At 49.4% G+C, this 16720-nt stretch overlaps 1 protein-coding gene across 1 annotated transcript in view; it reads left to right on the plus strand.

Moving 5' to 3' along the window:
* Positions 1–16720, plus strand: part of PRKAG2 (protein kinase AMP-activated non-catalytic subunit gamma 2) — a 237386-nt gene that overhangs the window by 207461 nt on the left and 13205 nt on the right. The window contains exons 7-11 of the mRNA XM_029954381.1: positions 975–1078; positions 8591–8672; positions 9756–9814; positions 14666–14711; positions 16298–16352. Of these exons, the coding sequence (XP_029810241.1) occupies positions 975–1078; positions 8591–8672; positions 9756–9814; positions 14666–14711; positions 16298–16352 (346 nt within the window). The remainder of the gene's footprint in view (positions 1–974; positions 1079–8590; positions 8673–9755; positions 9815–14665; positions 14712–16297; positions 16353–16720) is intronic.

Genomic DNA, 16720 nt, shown 5'->3' on the forward strand with positions numbered 1-16720 from the left:
GTGTGCCGTCACCCCCCCCGCGGTACAGGTGTGCCGTCACCCCCCCCGCGGTACAGGTGTGCCGTCACCCCCCACGGTACAAATATGCTGTAACCTCTGTGACATAAATATTCTGTAACTCCTCACGATACAAATAACTGTAATTCCCCATGATATAAATATGCTGTGCCCCCCCACAGTGTAACTATGCTGTAACCCCTGATACAAATACACCACAATCTCCCATGTTATAAATGTGCCGTAACCCCCCGCGATGCAATGTGTTGTAACCCCCCATCATACAAATATGCCATGCCCCCTCCACGGTATAACTGTGCTGAAGCCGCCCACGATACAAATACACTGTAATCTCCCACATTATAAATATGCCGTGACCCCCGCGACGCACTGTCCCGTATCCCCGGCGATGCCGTATGCCGTGACCCCCGCGGATCATTGCCATCCCTTTTACCGACTGTCATTAACATTTACAGGATTTCAGTAATCTGCGTGTACATCCACATGGCTACTCTTCTCAGCACTTTGTCTCCTTGTGTAGATCCATATGTCCACTGAGCAGTTATGTACGTTCTGTAATTATTTGTAAGTATGTGTTTGTTTTTATTAATACTGTGCCGTGACCTTGCTAAACTCGTTTATTTTTTTAGGTCTGGGAACTTTTTTTATAGATTCTTTGGTATTTTCTACGTTAAAAAAGGTCATATAGTCTGCAAAGACAGACAGCTTCACTTTCTCCTGTTCTGTCTGCACACCTGTGGTTTTCTCCTTGCCTCGCCGCACCGGCAGGGCGTTCCTCACAGTGTTGAACGAAAGCATCAGCACGAGTGAAGGTCTTGGCCTTCTCGCTCTTGCAGGGAAAACCGCTCATGGCCCCCATGAAGCCTGGGGGCTGCAGGGTTTTCTTACGTCCTTCTCAGCTGACGGAGGGTCCTTCGTCACCACTGACACCTGCCTCTCTTCTTTCCTTCCAGCAGAAGACTCGGAAAGCGGCGTCTACATGCGCTTCATGAAGTCACACAAGTGCTACGACATTGTCCCCACCAGTTCCAAGCTCGTGGTGTTTGACACAACGTTACAAGTAAGTGGGCGCCGTTGGCGGGGACTCGGGGAATTCAAGTCCAGCGACACGAGCGCACGCTCTCTCTGCCTGGGCCACGTTCCTCACAATGCTGTGCTCCACGGTTGGGCACCCCCCACCCCCGTGGCAGCCGTGGAAAGAACATGCCACCACCAACCTCTTCCTCCAGATAAGGATCCTCGTTTTAGAGCCAAGGAGTTTAGTCCACAGATCACAAAGTTTAGTCCACAGATTCTAGAATTTAATAACTTAACCCACACAGCTGGTAAGAGATGGGGTCTCGCGTGTTAGCGCCTGAGCTGTTAGCCGTTAAACTGTACTGCTTCCCTCAGTATATCCTGTTATTTCATAGAATGGGTGATAAATTAATTTGAAATAATATTGGTTAAAAAGAAAAAAATTCCTAAGGGAGATGATCTCTTGGGAGAGAACTCTATTGATCTCTTTGAGAAGAAAAACTTGAACCTGATCATTTTGGTCTTAAAATTGCACTTGTCACAGCTCATTTTGCACCAACATGATTTGCAATTGTATGTGAAAAGTCCTAAACGATACGTTCAGAGTAATGATCAGATTACATCCAGTGTAATAAGTATATATACGCTTGGGCATCTAGTGTCGTATTGTGCATAAGTCCTTACACAGGAGTCTTCTCCTGTGCTCCCAGGAAGAGCCACTGAGCTAGGGATTCCTGGGCTCCTGGACACCCCCCTCCGCGAGGGGACTGGGGGAGAACCCGGGAAGGCAGAACCCCTTCCAGGGCGGGTCGAGGGCAAAGGTGTGCGCTTCCCCCGCCCACAGCACAACTCAGGTCGGGGGAGGTGTCCCTGTGAGCTCGCCCCAGCCTCCGGCAGTTCGTCCGGGACCGTCCTGGGAGGCTTGTGCCCAGACGGGGCCAGCTCTGCCCCACGCTCCGGGCCTCTCCTCGTCCCTCCCGCAGCCTGGTCCACTGTCCCTCCCAGCAGCTTGTCCCTGTGGCTCTTCAGAGGATACCTGGTGTCTTGCGGTCACTTCACCCGCATTCACTGTGGGCTGCGCAGGCCTCAGGACCGTGGAAACGGCTTGTGTGTGTGTAATGTCATTTCCCAACTGTGTGTTTGTCATCGTCTGGAACTGCAGCTGACCTCTGTAAATCGATCGATCTTCTACCCTGTGACTTAGCCAGATTGACTTCAGGTAACCTTCAAGGTTTCTTCCAAACCCCTGAGGCCCTGGGACCCTTTGACGCACGCAATGAGGATGGGGAGGCGTCCACCACGTGACCGTCCAGGGAGCTTGGCAGGCAGGCAGTGACCTCAGGACACAAGTCTCTTCCACTGTGGCTGCATGCTTCTGTGGTGACGCCGCTGGGCACTCTCAGTGCCCAGATAAAGCGCCAGATCAGCCCGCCTCACCCTCGTTCCCACTCCCTGAAAGGCGAGTCACTTTTTCAAGAACCCCATCCCCGACCCTGGGGTTTCCACCAGCAGAAAAGTGAGCGATGGCTGGTAAGACCTGTGTTTTCTTTCGCTCCCGCCTGGCCTTTCCCTTGTCAAGGAGTGGACTGTCTTCTCAATTTAAAATTTAGCCAAGTGAGCGATAATGTGAAAGATGGCGTGGCATGCGATTGTCCGAGGTCGCCGGTGCGGTCATGTTGCTTCCCTAATCCGTCCATCTGCTTTCCGGCCTGCGGACCCCCCGGCCCATCCCTTCTCCAGGTCATGGTCCCTAGAGCTTGGGGGTAACCTTTCAGGAGGAAAAGTTGTCAGAAATGTTTCCACTCTGCCATTTTTAAGCTTAAGGAGACACAAGGAAAACTCCGGAAATCGCAGAAAGGATACGAATTTGGTGCTGTGGGAGCAGAGAGACGGGAACCCCAACTTTGATTGCAGCGACACGGGAGGTTTAGTTGTGGAGTTAGAAGTCAAAGGTCAGCTGGGTTTTAACAGGTAGAGTTGAAGGTAGGCTTCCTTGAAGGAGAAGGGACGTGGTGACACAGAAGCAAAAAAAAAAAAAAAAAAAAAAAAAAAGTGTGTCGGCTGGGGGTAGAGGGGCTCGGACACCTCACCCAAGGGAAGCTGGACCCTCCTCAGGCAGCGGCGCGTCGGAGACCGAGAGCCGCCAGTGGGTAGTGTTAAGTCCACCGGACAGGCCCCGGGGCGCCTGGGGGGCTCGGTGGGTTAAGTGTCCGGCTTCAGCTCCGGTCATGATCTCACAGTTTGTGAGTTCAGGCTCCTAGCTCGGAGCCCAGAGCCTGCTCTGGATTCTGTGTCTCCCTCTCTCTGTGGCTCTTTCTCTCACAAAAACTAAACATTTTTTTTAAAGATCTACTAGACAAGTCCCAGTGTAAAAATTTAGTACAAAACCAGATTGGACAATTTTAAAGAGCTTTAGCTGTTCATCAGCATTTATTTTAAAAGCCTCACAATCCGCTTCATTACTGAAAATCGGGGTAAAACTATAGAGAACAGAGGCATCGAAGGAACCCGATTCCCATTTGGGGGAACACAGACGTGCTACTTGGCATCAGACTGCCTGGATCTCTTGGGACGTTACTATTTTAAGAAATCATTTCTTTATTAAAATTTTATTTTCTGTCTTCCCGAATTATCAACAACTGGTCGCCTGAAAAATCCTATTAAAAGTGAATTTTAAAACCGACACTTTGAGCAAATCGTGTATCCATTGAAGAGAAATTTTCAGAGGTACTCAAGGCCCCCCAAGAGTTTTGTCCTGCAGACCGGAGCCAGAGGGTGCCCGTCTGCTCTTTATCCATTTATGGGTTAACTGGTATCACCCGTGCCTTCTGTCATTGTGAAGAATTTTCTACGTCTGGTTTTCAGTTGCTCCTCAGCTCCGTGCACGTGGTGTTGAGAAAGCCAAGGTTTAGAAGGAGGTGCGGCCAGACCACAGGAGCCCCAGGCAGGCCCCTCCCTCCCGGGGCCCCGCGAAGCCGTCCACCTTGTGGCGTGGTCCTGGGTCCTCAGAGGCGGGGACTCATCCTCGCTGTGTGGACATGTCAGCGGTGCACGTGGGTGGAATTTCTCCACTTCTGGCTGGATCCCTGTAGGGCGGCCATTTAAAGCACTTACTCTGTCCGGCTCTGGGCGCCGACACTGGGCCGAGATCTTCACGATGAGCCCCGTTATTCCCACCGTCACCTGGGAGGAGAACGTCGTCCTGGTCCCGTCGTGGAACTCGAACGCCAGCGTTCAGCAAGGGTCGAGGACCCGCATAGCGGAAGTGAGACTCTAGTTGGAATGGGAATTTCACCCATTGAAAACACAGGGCAGGTGTTTTATTTACGTGTTTTCCTTACTTTCCAGGGGTTTTGCCGCCTCTTGTAGAAGCGATGGCACTTTTCATGTTAAGTTCTTCCTCTTTGCCGTGGGAGGCTGCCTCCCCAGGGGTCCTTCTCGCTGTCTACCTCGCCGCTGACCTACAGCACCAGCGTTCACTGAAGTCTGCTCACCTTGTCAGTGCCTAACTTCCGTGTCCCGGCCTGTGTGCCCCCACAGGGGGACCGGCCACAGGCAGAGTCAGGTGCTGGCTTTTGGACACACATGGCAACTTCACAGCAGTTCCGGGCTGGGCTGGCTAAGGGCTTTCAGGTAGCAGATGAGTCACGGAAACGAGACTTTGTGTTTCCGAAGGAAGCGTCCTTACGGTTGAGAGAAAAGTGGGCGCCCTGCTGGGCTGTTCGGGCTCGTAGCCTCTTTGAGAACAGTTGTACGTCTTTTTCCTGCAGCTGGTTTTCTCTTGGCCTCTGACTCTTAGCATCTGGTCTGCGATGTGTGCTTAGGTGTGGTTTTGTTTGTGTCTAACCTGCCTGGAGTTTATTTGATTCCTGTTGCCAGAATCCAGCTTTCGGTTGAGATGCACCTATGTGAAGAGGGTTCGGAAAACACCCCCAGAAAACCTCCAGGATGAATGTGGAGCCCGCGTCACATGCGCCTTCCTCGGGAATCATGGCTGCTCGAGTCTTGCCCGCACAGTGCATGCTGGGGCCTTCGAGCATGATTCGGTTGTTTTGTCTGGCTTGTGCAGTTGTTTCATCCTGGCCAAACTTGGAACCTTCTGGAATGAGTTCACAACAGCTGTGGCCACTTGGGGTGTCATGAACGATGTCGAGGAATGATTTTAAAATTGGTTTTCCTGGGGCTCCTGGGGGGCTCAGTCCATTGAGCTTCCGACTCGGGATCTCGGCTCAGGTCATGATCTCACAGTTCATGAGATCGAGCCCTGCATGGGGGGGCTCTGTGCTGTTGAGAAAAACAAGCTAAGTTGATAATTTAATGTTTAAAATCTGTTTATCTGTGATGTTGCCCCCATATTTTTCAAGAATGTTCTCCAGGACCACTCTCCGGGACCCCCAGAGAATCATCCGGGTAGAGGGAGCAGACCACGTAGATCAGTGCACCACCCTGGGGGCCATGTGGTTACACAAACAGCGACAGTGTCTTTGGGATTCTCCCATACAAGCTCTGGCTCAGAAAATACTTGATCAGTTTGCGATGCCACGTGGTTGCTACTTCTGTCCCGTGTCATCTGATTGGCCCTCAGCACCTCCATGTCCTCTGCCCTGCCCTCTGCTGCCAGGCGGAGTGGTCCTGGTGGGGCCGAGAGACCTATAGGACACAGTGAATGAGATCCACCCAGCCTCCAGCCATCCGTTTCCGTCTCAGTGCACCGAGCCCCCATGGGAATCGTGCCAAACAGAGGCAGGACGTGTCCCAAGGGGGACACAACCAGGTGCTGAATTATTAACCCTAGTCTGGCAGAAAGCCCTGGGTTTCTGTAATTCGCTCATTTCTTTTCACTGGTACGCTACCAGGCTTGGAATACAGTGGGTGGGGGAAGAAATTTTTACTTCCTTAGTTAAAAAGAAAACTATGCCACATGAAAAAAATTTTTAACCATCAAAATCCTAAAGGAGAAAGCAGGAAACAGCCTCCTTGACCTCAATCACAGGAATTTCCTACTCGACACATCCCCAAAGGCAAAGGAATCAAGAACAAAAATGAACTATTGGGAACTCATCAAGATAAAAAGCTTCCGCACTGCAAAGAAAACAGTCAAAAAAACTAGTAGGCAACTGACAATGGGAAAAGATAGTGGCAAATGGCATATCGGATAAAGGGCTAGTATCCAAAATCTACAAGGAACTCACCAAACTCCACAGCCGAAAAATGAGTAATCCACTGAAGAAATGGGCAGAAGACTTAACACAGACACTTCTCCAAAGAGGTCATCCAGATGGCCAATCGGCACATGAAACGATGCTCAGCTTCACTCAACATCAGGGAAATACAAATCAAAACCACACTGAGATACCACCTCACACCCGTCAGAGTGGCTAAAATGAACAAATCAAGAGACTACAGATGTTGGCGAGGATGTGGAGAGACCCCCTCCTACACTGTTGGTGGGAATGTAAACTGGTGTAGCCGCTCTGGAAAACAGTGTGGAGGCTCCTCAAAAAAGTATCCATAGAACTCCCCTGTGACCCAGCAGTAGCACTGCTAGGGATTTACCCAAGGGATACAGAAGTACTGACACATAGGGGCACATGTACCGCAATGTTCATAGCAGCACCTTTAACCATAGCCAAATCATGGAAAGAGCCGAAATGTCCATCACCGGATGAGTGGATCAAGAAGATGTGGTGTATATACACAATGGAGTACTACATGGCAATGAGGAAGAATGAGATCTGGCCACTTGTAGCAATGTGGATGGACCTAGAAGGAGTCATGCTAAGTGAAATAAGTCAGGCGGAGAAGGACAGATACCATATGTGTCACTCATAGGTCTAAAAGGAGAAACCTAACAGGTTTAGGACCATGGGAAGGGGAAAAGGGGGGAAAAGAGTTGGGGAGAGGGAGGGAGGCAAATCATGAGCGACTCTTGAATGCTGAGCACAAACTGAGGGCTGAAGAGGGAGGGGGAAGGGGAAGGGGGTGATGGTCATGGAGAGGGACACTTGTGGCGAAGAGCACTGGGTGTTTTATGGAAACCAACTTGGTAATAAACTTTATAAAAAAATTTTTTTAAGAAACAACAGCATCACTGTCCCAGCTCCTTAATAATAGTTTAATTTTCTGTTTATTTCTCTTTGATCTTTTCCATGTAAGCACATATTTTATATAATTACAGTGTATAGTTTATAGGCTGTGGTTTTCACTGCCATAAACCTTTTTCTTTTCTTTTCTTTTTTTTTTAACTTCAACACAGTCTTCCTAATTTTTCTATCTGATGCTTTTTTCTCATTTTCATATGCCAGTACTTAATTCGTTTGCTTTTGTGGGGGCAGATTTCGTTCCCAGTTTCAATATCAGAAACAATGCGACATTGAACACCTCTGATTCCTACTCCTGAAATCTAGGGTGACTCCATACTTCCGCAGAAGAGGCTGGCACACGAGCAGTGTGGATAGTTTTGTGACTCCATAGAGCTGAAGCCTAGAACCACAGTTTACGGGGTTGCACACAGTCTCACAGCAGCATTTGCTTTAGATGCTGTCACTGAAATATATTGCCCTGCTCAGCGGCTCTAAATAATACTTCAGATTTGCTCCCACCTTCACCTCTTTGGTTATTAGTAGAGGTGCGCAGTTTGCCCGTGTTTATCTGCCCTTGGGATCGAGAGAGTCCTCTTCAACACCGAGCTTTTGGCTTCTTTTTTAACGTTTATTTATTATTTTGAGAGAGAGAGACACACAGTGAACGGGGGAGGGACAGAGAAAGAGGGAAACACAGAATCCGAAGCAGGCTTCAGGCTCGGAGATGTCAGCACAGAGCCTGACGCGGGGCTTGAACTCACGAACCACAAAATCCTGACCTGAACCGAAGATGAACGCTTAACCGACTGAGCCCCCCAGGCACCCCTGAGCTTTTGGCTTTTAAAGAACCGTCCGCTCTGGTGCCCGTTCCTGGCTTGGGGTCCCGGAGCTGGCCTGTTGGGGTGATTTCCAGAGATGCCACATGTGAACGGGGCCCAGCCTGTGACAGGCACAGGCCGAATGTTTGTCCCAGGGCCACAATAAAAGTACATGTATATTACGTGTTTCCTACCTTTTCTTTCTCAGCCTCCGGGAAATGAGAAAGCACACTTGTTTGCTTTGTTATTGACATAGGAAAAACAGATTTTCATGTCAAGTCATTTGGTATCACTCCAGTGTTTTCAAACGTACTAACAACCACATTGAGGAGAAATTGCGCTCTAATTTAATTCTTCTCTAGGGCTTAAAATATGTAAAGTCTCTATGTGTGCCAAAGTCTTCATGTAAAAATAAACTTTTTTGAAGTGACTTGCATTGTTTCAGTTTCAAAAAACCTCCCATCCCTGTATGCCTTAAAATAGCATGCGGAAGCATTTTTTTGCTGCTGGTAATAAATTCACCTCCTTTCGGCCCGTCACACAGAAGTTACCGTTGAAGGTGACCGCTGAGATCCAGTCGGTTGTGTTAGCGGAAGGTATTTTCCCCCGATACGTGGACTTAAAGCCTGTTTTCTTTCTCCCGTGTGTCTCCAGGTGAAAAAGGCTTTCTTCGCCTTAGTGGCCAATGGCGTCCGGGCGGCGCCGCTGTGGGAGAGCAAGCAGCAGAGTTTTGTAGGTAAGTGGGGGGCCGGGGGCGATCCGAAACGGCCGTCTTACAGCCAGAAAGCCTGAGGAATTGTAATCAACGCTGGCTTGGAGTCCAGCCTAGAAAACTTGCTGCCAAGTGCAAGAACTTCCCGGCTCTTACGTCCCCACTGAGGCGGGGCTGCTAGGAAATCCAGAAACGCGTACTTGCTCCTTGGGAGCTTCCTTCTCGTATTTATTTATTCATACAGTTTCTTTTGATCCATTACCTTCTGGCTCCCGAAGGACCTTATGTGCCTCTGAGCCCGGGGAGTTCCGGTGTTCTGTGAGCCGGGCCGCGGGGGCCGCTGTGCCCAGACACCTGGCTCGTGGGCCGTCCCTGCTTCTCTGCCGGGCACCTTATCGACGGGGCAGATGAAGCGACACAGACCCGACTGACGCCTGGGCCGCGTCACTGCTGTCCCGTCAGGAATGTCCTGTAACTTACGGTGTCTGAACCCGTTGTTTCTCCCCTCCCCCCTCCCGGCAGACCGTGAGCGTGGTCTCTCTCGTGGGCCTCACAGCACTTTGAAGTCCAGGTCTAGTGACCCCCCCTCCCCCAGGTTACAGTTTCCTGAAGGAGAAGTTCCGTACCTTCTTCATCTTTGCGGTCCTGGCGTGTGGCACGTAGCCGGGCCGCTTGCCGCACTTATAAATAGGCACTAAATAAACACTTGACCACTGTTCGTAGAATGCGTCTCCGGAGACACTCCACCTGCCCCCAGAAATGTCCTGTGTCTCAGGCTTAGGGAATAGTTTGTCTTAATCTAAAGTATTTTAAGTTATTTACACGTAGCTGCACGTCTTTTGTGATGTCTTATGATCATCACTACATTCTCCGTCTTCGATCCGCAAACACGTGGTCGCTCCCGTTGTGCTGTCAGGGGTGTTTTCAGCTACACTTTCCTTGGTTTGTTGTAGATAATTAACAGGCGAATCATTCTAAGTAATACAGCACACTGGGCTTGATACCTTTAAAGTGTACATAAGAAGCTTTTCTATTAAATCATCCAGGTTTGCGTATCGTTTGAAATTTTTCACAGATTTACAGTTAACACACGATTCTCTGTTGCAGGAATGCTAACAATTACAGATTTCATAAACATACTGCATAGATACTATAAGTCGCCCATGGTAAGTGCCAGCGGTCCTTGTGTCCGTCCTTGGAGCCGAGTGAGCGGGGATGTGTGTGTGTGTGTGCGCACGCGGGGGAGAGTGGGTGGAGTTTTACAAACAGAACTCGAGGGGCGCTGCGGGGGCCGCCGGTCCTGAGTTCATGATCTCGAAGGGCGTGGAAGGCATGTGGGGCGCTGTGACCGCGCGGCCCCTCGCCCAGCTGGTCAGGCGGCGGTCCGTGGCAGCCCCAGGACGTGCCGGTGCCACGGAGCGGGCCTTCCCGGGCCTCTCGAGGCGAGTCAGCCTCGCACAGGGACCCCCTAAATTCTTCGAACGAGAACGATATGTACTCTGTGGTTTCAAAGAAGTAAAACTTAAAATCAGAGAAGCTCCGTTTTGACATTGTTCTGCCTGTTATAAAAAGGCCACACCTGGTTCATTTTAGTGGCTGAACTGCCTCGTCCCTGGTCCCTGGTCCCTGGTCCCTGGTCCAGCTGTTTTCTAAGAGCCTCGTTTGAGAACTGCACAAGGCCTTTATCTGACACTGTGATCCTTGTGATTCTACCCGCCTGCTTGGTTTTTGTTGCGGGGGGCGGGGGGGTCGACCGCTTTGCCGGAGCGGGGCCGGGGGGAGGGTGGTTTGTGTCTGGTTGGGTGGCAAGGGTGAGCAAGGACAGAATTGTGTCATTTTTTTCTTTAATGCTATTTTGGGTATCTGAAAGGTCAAAAGGCAGTTCAATTAATATTCTTTTTACATGTTATGGTTAATATTACCCAACAACTAAATTCCTATATAAAACAAAATAAAGACAGAAGACATACTCTTAGAACTAAATGCCACCAAAGGTTTTGTTAAATATCCTGTATCTATTTCACACGACGTGTCTGATTTCTTAAATACTACCAATGCAGGTGGACCTTGGTTTTCTTTAGAGTGGTCACATGTCTGCCTCGGAACTAGCAAAATCAACACAAATATGATTCTTAACTGGATCTATTTTGATAAAATGCAGCCAACCCCCGTATTAAAAATCTCAGCAGTAGTTTATTAAATCAGAATTGCTAGAAAACCAGTTGTCTAAATATGCAGCCCAGAGTTTTCCTTTTTTTATTACAATTGAAACACAGTGTTGGCCTAAGGTGTGCCACATAGTCATTCCGTGTGTTTACACGCTGCACACTGGTCACCACACTAGGTCTGGTTGCATCGTCTGTCAACAAAGTTATTACAGTTTTATTGACTGTATTCCCGTGACTTACTGGTTTTATACCTGGAAGTTTGTACCTCTAAATCCCCTTCACCCATTTCTCTTGTCACTTTACCGCCGCCCCCCCGCCCCGCCCCCCGTGGCCACCGGCTTGTTCTCTGTCTCTGCAAGGATATTTCTGTTCTTTGATTTTTAGATTCTACATATGAGTGAAATCATGGAGCATTTGTCTTTCTCTGCTTTTTGCACTTTATTTCACGTTCTCTGGCTTATTTCTCTAGAATTTCACTCGAGGTCGCATTTAAATGGCAACTTTTGTTCGTTATAACTGAGTACGGTTCCTCTGTGTGTGTGTGCCCATGCGCCACATTTTCTTCGTTCATTCGTCTGTGGATGGACATTTGGATTGCTTCCAGGTCGTGGCTATTGTAAATCATGCTGGAGCGAGTGTAGGGACACACGTATCTTTTCAAATTAGTATTTGGGTTTTTTGGTGGGTGGAGGAGGGGTTTCCAGGAAATTACCCGGAGCGGAATTGCTGGATCCTACGGTAGCTCTTTCTAACGTTTCCAGGACCCTCCGCACGATCTCCCCACTGGCAGCACCAGTTAGCCCTCCCACGGCAGTGCGCCAGGGTTCCTTGGTCTCCGCATCCTCACAGCACCTGTTGTTTCTGGTGCTGTTTATTTTCACCCTCCTGACGGGCGAGACCTCCTTGCAGTCTGGGTTTGTATTTCCCGGATGGCTGATGACGTTGAGCATCTTTTCAGATGTTTACAGGGGGGCTGGTTTGCAAGCTTGGTGACCGTGTTCATCTTTGGATTGGTTCTCTTACCTCTGGGATCTCGGTGGAATCCCCGGTGGCTTAGTGAGGACTCTCCGTCCTGCCCAGGGAGGACTCTCCATCCTGCCTGGTCAGGACCAGCGTCTTGGCCCGTCTAGGCCTGGCCTCGTGTCCTCTAACCCTGGGCGTGCCCAGCTGAGCACCCTGCCCAGAGCGCACGGTCTCTGCCCTGCCTTCTCTTCCGGTCGTGGAGAGCTCCTTCTCGTCCGCTCTCTGCCCGCACTTCCCCCCTGCCCCCGGCTCCACCTGCCCAGGCTTTGATTCCTGTCCCCTTAACTCAGCAGGTTGGCCTGCCCTGGCTGGGTCAGCTGCCTGCGCCGCAGTCCAGAGAACGAGGTGGTGATGGTGGGGCTTGGTCTGTTTGCCTTCCTTCGCCCCGGGGGTGACGGGCCCGCCGGCCTGTTGTCTAATGTCTGCAAACAGTCGTTTCTCATACTTCCTTCCATTTTCTAGTTGTTTGCAGCTGAAGACTAAGCATGCCACCCACTCGATCACGCTCCGCGCCTCTCAGCACGGGATGTTTCTGGCTGCTGTGCCCATCTCACCATCGACTTTAACTTCACAGTCCGTTGAGAGTTAACGTGAACTTTTTCCATAAACTATAGTTCCACTTAATCTGCCCTTATTTTTGTTTTAACCCGAATGAAGAGTGAAAAGGCAAAGTGTTCGTAGTTTTTAAAACCAGCCGGCCTCGCTGCTCTCTGGATCTGCGCGCTGCCCCCCGCCCCTCCGCGGTCCCTCCCACATTGTGTCATTCGGTTCTGCCATGATGGGCCGCTGCAGCTGTGCCTCAGTGACACCATCGTTATGTCATCCTCATTTTTTTTTAATTTTTTTTTTTGAGGACAGAGAGATATAGCATGAGCAGGGGAGGGTCAGAGAGACAGGAAGAATCTAAAGACAGGCTCCAGGCTCTGAGCTAGCTGTCAGCGCAGAGCCCGATGCCGGGCTCGAACCCACAAACTGTGAGATCATGACCTGAGCTGAAGTCGGATGCCTAACTGAGCCACGCAGGTGCCCCTCATCCTCATTTTTGAAGAATGCTTTTGCTGCATTCTAGAAACCGAGTTAGTAGTTGTCTTTAACACCTTCAAGATGCAGCTTCTCGCCAGCGCTTCCCATCAGAGGTCCGTAGACACATCCTCTGTAGAATACGCCGTTTCTTTCTGGTTTGAGATGGTCTCTAACTCCGGGCTTCAGAGTCGCGGCGACAGGCCCGGGTTTGGTTTTCTTTGTAATTGTCCTCCTCCGGGTTTGCTGAGTCTCCATGTAAGTTGGTTTTTCACCCAGTTTGGGAAGTTTCTGGCTGCTGTTTTTCCAGATACTTTTCCTGTCTCGTCCAGGACGTCAGGCATAGACCACTTGACCTGTGTGTGTGTGTCTTTCAGGGGTTAGCATCATTGATCTGTCTCTCATTTGCTAATTGCTAATTCTCCCTTGGGTGATTTTCAAACCTTATTACTACTAAATTTTCAGTGAGCTGGGGAGCTTAAACTTGAAAGATTTTGTAGCGTCTTTATAAAATTTTCTGTGGCTGATTTTCCACAAAATGGAAACAGAACTTTTAAACCATAGTTTTCAAGTAAATTTCGGAAAGAGCTTTTCCTTTGAGCGAGAGCCGCGGCCACTGCTGCTCATCTCGGCCCCGCCAGAGCCAGCAGGGCTGACCCGCCCCGTCTCTAAGGCCGGGGGGCCGGCGGCCAGGGGGGCAGTTGGGTGAGCATGAGGCCACGCTGGTCCCCAGCCCCCCCGTCCCCCGTGTTCCTCCAGCAGCATCAATTCTTTCCTCTCCGGGTGTTTACTCGGTTTTTCTGCTTTTTGTAAAGCCACTCACGATGCAGGGCCCGGCCGAAATCTTCCTCCTCGACAGGTCCTAGCCGGACCTCTGCTCCTCTCTACCGTGTGTGCGTCCCTGCACTCAGCTGTTCAGAGGATGACCTCCCCGACTTGACGCTTGAACGGACGCGTGGACTGTGCTCTAAGGCGTGGGGACTGTTGGAAACCCTGAGCTGGGCGGGGCGGCCGCAGGGGGGCAACGTGGAGAGCCACCGTCTCCCCCCAGGCACGCTCTTTCCCCTTCTCTCCTGGGTGCTCACAGAAGCTGTCTGGAGGGTTCTCGTGCAGCTGTCTGGGAAGGGGACAGCTGGAGAGGTTCAGTCACTTGGCCAAGAACGGCAGCTAAGAAGCTGACATAGGGCTGACATCGAGATTGGAAACAAGCTGAACAACTCCAAAGTGACTTTGCGTCACACCACGCTGTTCAAGCCTCTCGGCGTTTCATGCTCTTCCTCCTGTGGAGAAACAGGGCGACACAGTCCGGTCTGAACCGGCCCGACAGCTTCATGTTAGCACGATGCACCCATGTGTCCTTTTTAAATTCGAGATGCGAAACATTTTCTGTGTTCTCAGAAAAAAGGAATTGGGCATATATGGGCATATAGGTTAAAATTTAAGCGTATCAGCAGTGTTTCTATTAGAAAATAGTACCCAAGTTTCTTGTGTTTTAAATGAAACATTTTCTGTTTTTTAAGTCCTCTCGACACCGAGTGTGGGGCTCAAACTCACAACCCCGAGATCAAGTGTCGCCTCCACGGACTGAGCCAACGAGGCACCTCTGTTATGTTTTAAGTTTAGGAAACATTTGTCTTTAAAAAAGCGTAGAGCACCCTATGTTTCTAATTTCTATTTCCAGTATTTCTGCACCATCTTGACTGTTTCCATCTGCTGAATTTCGGGACTCCACAGTAGTAACGAAGTGATTTTTTTCTTATGTTGTGTATGTTAACATTTGTAAATAAGGGTTTTTCTTATCTGCAGGTCCAGATTTATGAATTAGAGGAACATAAGATCGAAACCTGGAGGGGTAAGCACTGTTGGGCATTAAAAATCTTTTAAGACCAGGAAGACGTGCATGTAAACTACGGCTTAGCTTTGCAGATCCTTTTCTCATTGCTTAATAAATTAGGTAGTTGGAACATTTACTTCTGTTTGCATCTTGAACAGTGTGCTATTGCTATGGTAAACACCATCCACTGTTTAAGAGGGGACGCTGTAGCAAGTGCTCCGGGAGGCCGGGACCATGAGCCACCAGTGCCCCGCCCGAAGCCCCCACCCCGCACTGGGGATCACCCTCCTCGCCCACAGATGTGTCCCTCTGGAGACCACGCGCCGGCGAGTGCTTAAGATGAGCAAAAGCAAGGATCTGTTCTTCAGTTTAATAGTTATTTCTTTATAATGGAGAAACCTAGAACAAATGAACCTTACATTAGAAGATTTGAATAAAAGATCATGAAAAATGAGCCCTTTTAAGTCACAGCACCTTTTCTGAGCTGGAGCCATCTTTTAAATTCTGATTTCTCGGCTGTGAGCCCCGCCGTGCCAGAGGGACGGGCGGGGGCGGGCAGAGGGCCCGTCAGTAGGGCGGGACGGGACTCAGGAAGGCAGTTGGACTGACATGGAGGAAGGGCTTTTGTAGGGTGTGCGGAGAAGAGCCTGGATAGAAACAGAGGGACCAGTAGACAGAAATTTCTTAATTAATTCAAAATCTGCTTGGAAAGATAAGCAGCCTTTGTGACTAGAAGCTGCAGAATCTGGACACCCGTTGGAAGCCTCTGAAGGGCTAAGGGCTCCTTAATTCCGCGTGACATGGAAGCTCCGCTAAGCGACACATTTGATTTATAATGGCTCTGTCAAGTCCAAGGACACAAAGTCCTCACGGGCTCTGTATCTTAGCACCGTCAGGAAGTGAATGTATAACTTACCACCAAGACACATACTCCTTATCGAATTCTGCTGTATAAGTAACCGTTACACCGAGATTGAAGGATAGTCACAGTTTGAGCTTAGATGGTATCCGGTAGTAACAATGGTCACGTCAAGATACTTTTTCATGCTCTCTGTATGGAAACGTCAGCGAGGCAAATTTCGCACAGGGGGTCTTTAGGAAAACAGTTTCTGCACGCTCCAGGGATCTCCCAGAAGCAGGTTCTGAGCCTTCATCTGGGAAAATTAAACTTAAGAACATTGAAAGGACAAAGTTTCTTAGAACTTTTATTTTCTGTCTTAACTTCCGAAAATTGTTTTAAAGGATTTTATGAACCCTTCATCTCGTAAGGGTGATAAGAACTGGGTAGCATTCTGGTGACCTCTGCTGGTTTTGGGTTTTTTACATCAAATTGCTTGAATATTCTCATTTTTACATCGATTATAAAACCGTTTTTAGATATTTAGTCTTTCCACAGAGGCAGCGTCCTCAAAGTGCTTGTAAGTGGTTTCAAATAGTCCTAACTATAATTTACCAGGGGTGTGCAGTGTGTCACGTTTATTTGACTTTGGTTTTCAATCCTTCTCATTGTTATCTGTAAATCAGAGAGCAGTTTAATTTATGTAATAGTTACAAACAGCACGTGGGTTGTTACTAATTGCATATTTTCTCTCTTATAAAAACAGAGCTTTATTTACAAGAAACATTTAAGCCTTTAGTGAATATATCTCCAGACGCAAGGTAAACTTGTCAAGTTTTTCTCCTTTGAAAACATTCCTTCAGATTCTTGTTTCATTTCCCCGATTGCTGGATTTTTCACCTAGATAGGGGCCAGCCTCCCTCATCTCAAATACCAAATTCAGTAAATTCAGAGGCACTAGAAGCCAGCCATTGTTCGTGTAGGTAACATTGTTCGTGTAGGGCTGGGAAGGTGATCGGATGAAGCGGTTTTAAAGTCCGCAGAAACCACCCGGGGACCTTGATAATCCCGCCCATCCCCGGGCTCCACCTCCGACCTGCTAGATCCCAGCCTTTGGAGGGAGGTGCCCAGGTGCATTCCGGCAGCTCCCCGGGGGCCTTCAGGGCCTTCGAGAGCCCTGCGGTTGAAG

Source organism: Suricata suricatta, chromosome 2 (assembly GCF_006229205.1).
Source record: "Suricata suricatta isolate VVHF042 chromosome 2, meerkat_22Aug2017_6uvM2_HiC, whole genome shotgun sequence".
Classification (NCBI taxonomy): Eukaryota; Metazoa; Chordata; class Mammalia; order Carnivora; family Herpestidae; genus Suricata; species Suricata suricatta.